This window comes from Mastomys coucha, chromosome X, assembly GCF_008632895.1.
Source record: "Mastomys coucha isolate ucsf_1 chromosome X, UCSF_Mcou_1, whole genome shotgun sequence".
NCBI lineage: Eukaryota > Metazoa > Chordata > Mammalia > Rodentia > Muridae > Mastomys > Mastomys coucha.
Genome location: NC_045030.1, coordinates 52089440 through 52093968, shown reverse-complemented (window position 1 = coordinate 52093968; position 4529 = coordinate 52089440). Strand labels below are relative to the sequence as shown.

The following is a 4529-nucleotide window of genomic DNA, read 5'->3' as shown; positions in this document are numbered from 1 at the left end:
ATATTAAACTCAGACACTTTCAGACCAGCCTCAGATCTCTCAGGCAATTTCCACCTGAAATTAGGGGAAAATGATATAACAGAAATAGACACATTTTGCATGGGGAACACTAAGACTTATTTTCATTACTATGTTTCTAAGGTGCTGGGATCTAGGGTTTCATATATGCTATGCAGGTGCACTACCAGTGAGCTACACCTTTAAGTACAACATTTCTTTTTTCAAAGGCAGTTTTGGTTTTATAGCCCATGCCCCCAATGGTCTGCTTTTGTCACTGAGCAACCAAACTGTTCTTAAACATAGTAACCTGAGCCATACCTCATCTTTTAATATAGACTTAGCCCTTGAAAAATACAATGTAGTACAAGGAAAAGATTTAAGCACAAATGGATTTGAACTCAGGACTTGTCACTTAATTACCTTCCTTAATGGGGTTAATATGTATTCAGTGCTTCAGAAGACTATAGGTAAATTAAAGCTCCCAAAGCACAGTGCTCGAATACAATTATCTCGATAAGGAAGGTAGCGAACAATCATACAATTTTTCTTTTAAACCATATGCTACACACAGGTTCTAGGATTGTTACAAGAGACAGTAACAGTAAAAGTCTCAGAAACAGCTAGTTATACAGTCAGCAAGATGGCATAAGAGGTAAAGGCCATTGCTGCTAAGGAAAACTCTTTGAGTTTGATCCTCCACATTGTAGAAAGAACCAACTTGTACAAGTTGCCCTGTTATGTTCACTTGCGCGACATAGCATATGTATACCCACACACACAAAGAGTGGGCTAACTATAAGGTGACTAAGCTCACAGGGACATTACCTCTTTTTCCCATTAAGGGAACCAATTGCTTCCAGAAGTTTCTGATGCTTTCTTTCTCCATCACTATCCTCCTAGACACAGAAAAGGAAAATCTGTCAGCACAATGAAAGGAGGGAAGAGACGACTCGGAAACAAGTCCATATAAAAGTGTTGGTTCTGGTGGGTGAAGATGGAATCAGATGAGATATTATATATAAACACTCCTAATACAAGCTGGAATTGGAATTAGGAATTGTTTCAGAATCCAAACATTATCCTCACAAGCAATGTGGATCCTTGGTAACTTGGGAGCTAATGTCCCGATTTTAAGAAAACAGCTAAAAATAGTTTATACAAAAAGTGTTTCTTTCATACAGAAACACTGACTAATAGTTCAATTCACAGCCACAGTTATCAAAGCGTCTCCCCTCCCCAGAAAACCCCCACTGCCCTTTTTGAGACAGGGCCTCACTATGTAACCCTGGCTAGTCTGGAACTTGCTCTTTAGACCAGGCTGGCCTCAAAATCAGAGATCCACCAGGCCCTGCATTTCCCATGCACTGGCATTAAAATATTAAAATATTTTACACAGAAAGAGGAAAAACAATTTAAGTAGTTTTGTCAGGGGACTAGGTTTAAAATTCAGATACCATCAGATCAAGTTCCATGACAGCCAGAGCTTCACAGAGAAACCCTGTCTTGAAAAGCAACAACCAAAAGATAGCAAATGTTAAGAGTTTTAGTTACCTTCCTTACATGCACACATTTTTATTCCCCTTTCCTCTCCAGGAATGTTTTGTTCACCCTCATTTTGAGTCAGTTCAACAATTCTCACCTACCTCATCTTCACTGGCACTCAAGGGGTAGTTAGTTGGCAAATCCATTAGATCATCCTGCTGGCTCAAAGCCAGAAGGCTGTTTAAAAAAGACAACATAGAAACATTAGCACATGAAATAACTCTTCTAATTTTTTTAAACTTTTTTTTTTTTTTTTTTTTTTTTTTTTTTTTTTTTTTGGTTTTTCGAGGCAGGGTTTCTCTGTGTAGCCCTGGCTGTTCTGGAACTCACTCTGCAGACCAGGCTGACCTCAAACTCAGAAATCCACCTGCCTCTGCCTACCAAGTGCTGAGATTAAAGGCATATGCCACCACTGCCCCAACAACTCTTCTAATTAAAATAACTTTTTGTTTTCTTCGCGACAGGGTTTCTCTGTATAGCCCGATCTTTAAAATAACTTTTAAACCATCTGTGGGTCAAGACCCACAGGGGGCCAAAAGGTCCCTTGCCATGGGTCACATGTCAGATATCCTGCATATCAGACAGTATTCACATTACAATTCATAGCAGTAGCAAAACTGCTGCAGTTCTGAAGAAGCAATGAAAACAACTTTATGGTTGGGGGGGTGGTCAGGGTCTGCACAACATGAGGAACTGTAGTAAAGGGTTGTGAAGCATTAGGAAGGTTGAGAACTACTGGTCTAAATAAATATCTCAGTTTGTTCAGTTCTGAGTGTTCTTATTTGAGAAGAGGGGCAAAAACAAAACGGAAGGTAATTAGCTAAACTGGTTTTAGAAAGGAGCCAGTCTTCGGGCGGTGGTGGTGCACACCTTTAGTCCCAGCACTTGGGAGGCAGAGACAGGAGGATTTCTGAGTTCGAGGCCAGCCTGGTCTACAGAGTGAGTTCCAGGACAGCTAAGGCTACACAGAGAAACACTTTGTCTGGGGGTGGGGGGAGGAGTCAGGGATCACTTCCAAGATGACAATATCCACAGGGGAAAGAAAACACTCCTTAGTGACTGACACTACATTTCTATTACTTACTATGCTTCAATTTCCCACTGACAATGCTGCTGTTTTTTGAGGCAAAGGTAGTTTCCTAATTAACCATTTAAACGTGTTATTTTATTTTTCTGAGACAAGAGTTCTTCTGTGTAGCCCTAGCTGTCCTGTAACTCGATTTGTAGACCAGCCTGACCTCAAACTCAGTGACTAGCCTGCTTTACCTCCTGAGTGCTGAGATAAAAGGCGCCACTAACAACCAGGTAACCTTTTGAACATTCGAAAACATTCTATTAATGCTTCTATGCATGTCCCACTGGTCAGGTGCCTTGATTAAGTACAACTTATTAGATTTTTTTTGTTTGTTTTTTTCGAGACAGGGTTTCTCTGTATAGCCCTGGCTGTCCTGGAACTCACTCTGTAGACCAGGCTGGCCCTCGAACTCTGCCTCCCAAGTGCTGGGATTAAAGGCGTGTGCCACCACTACGCGGCCTAAAAATGTAATCTTGATAATTTGTTCCCAGAACTGGGGACATAGGGTAAAGTTTGAAACCAACAGAATAAACCAGTGTTTAAGGTGGTTAGAATTTAGGAAGAATCTATTAACAGTGGATTTCGGTATTTACTAGGCAAACATTACCAAACCGACTACATTTGGATTTTCTAACGTTGGGGGGTAACATATGAAATACTAGAGGGGAGGAAATACTGTGGATGACTCTCGCACAACTTGGCACTCAACTGCCGGCGCAGGTCGCGCGTGGCAGAGGCAGAAAATGCGCACGTAACAAAGGGAAATCAATAACTTTGCCAAAAGTCAGACGACTATCAGACCTAACAGCCATGCAACTTAAGAGACAGAGACAGAGGAGCAAACATCAATTTAAATTAACGGGCTTTAGGTTCAATCGCCGATACGTTAACTACAGGCAGGGTCTTGGGAGGCGAATGTCTTAACAAACAGCAGTCTCGCTTCTACTTCCCTAAATACAGATAATTCAGCCCTCAAAAATGCCCGGGAATCTCCTTTCCCTTTTTCCGTCTTACCTCTTCGTAGCTTTCATCGAGCTCATCACGGTAGCCGGTAACTCACATGGGTCAAGAACGGAAGCCAAAGAGCGAGCAAGCTCCTTGCCTGCCGCAAAGCAATTTTTGCTTCCGCTAATCATGCACGACAATGCGCGTCATTTCCGCCCAGGGAGAGGCTTGCAAAGCATTGGAGGCGCTCCAGGATTGGGCGACGTGAAACCCGGCCGCCTGGCAGTGGTCCGCCCTGTCGGTGGGTGGGACTTGCCGTTGCCCATTCTTTTTGGAGGTTTGTAGCTTAGCGGGCGTCGCTTCCCCCGCGTTCGCTTTACTTGCTGTCCAAGATTAGTGAGTTGAGGGCGAAGGTGCTGTGCTGTCAGGGACGGAGCTAAAACCAAAACCAAACAAACAAAAGCAAAGCCTCCAGAACAAGCCGTTGGGCTCTGTCACACAACTCTGGACGGGCTAGCCCAGACTGTTGAACTCCGGCGCAGTGGCCAGAAAGATCAAGGAGGTGTGAACAAATCCGGTGTACTTGTGATTGCAGCTCACTGTCCCCTTTTCCTATACAAGAAAATGTCACTCGAGAATGTGTTATGAGGCAAAAAGATCTCTTCTTCTACTTCATCCGGTGTAACATAATAGGACCCTTACACACACGCACGCACACGCACAACCTTATTTTATCCGGTCCATAACTTACTGGCAAACTGCTTGTAGCATAGGCATAAGGTTACAGTTTCTCACCTCTTTTTTTTTTTTTTCTTGTTTGAGACAGACTGTATGTAGTTCAGGCTAGCCTTAAATTGGTGATCCTCTTGCCTCAGCACCCTACCTGCTGGGATTACATGCTTATGGTACCACGTCTGGCATAATATTTTAAAAATAAACCTATGTGTGTGAGCGCATTTGCGCGTGT

General features: G+C 42.9%; 1 protein-coding gene across 1 annotated transcript in view; it reads right to left on the bottom strand.

Annotated features, from left to right (window-relative positions):
- Utp14a (UTP14A small subunit processome component) overlaps nt 1-3739 on the bottom strand; it is a 26019-nt gene extending 22280 nt beyond the window's left edge. The window contains exons 1-4 of the mRNA XM_031372776.1: nt 3632-3739; nt 1644-1719; nt 826-896; nt 1-54 (exon numbers count right to left, since the gene is read on the bottom strand). Of these exons, the coding sequence (XP_031228636.1) occupies nt 1-54; nt 826-896; nt 1644-1719; nt 3632-3657 (227 nt within the window). The 5' untranslated portion in view covers nt 3658-3739. The remainder of the gene's footprint in view (nt 55-825; nt 897-1643; nt 1720-3631) is intronic.
- Between the last annotated feature and the right edge of the window lie 790 nt (nt 3740-4529).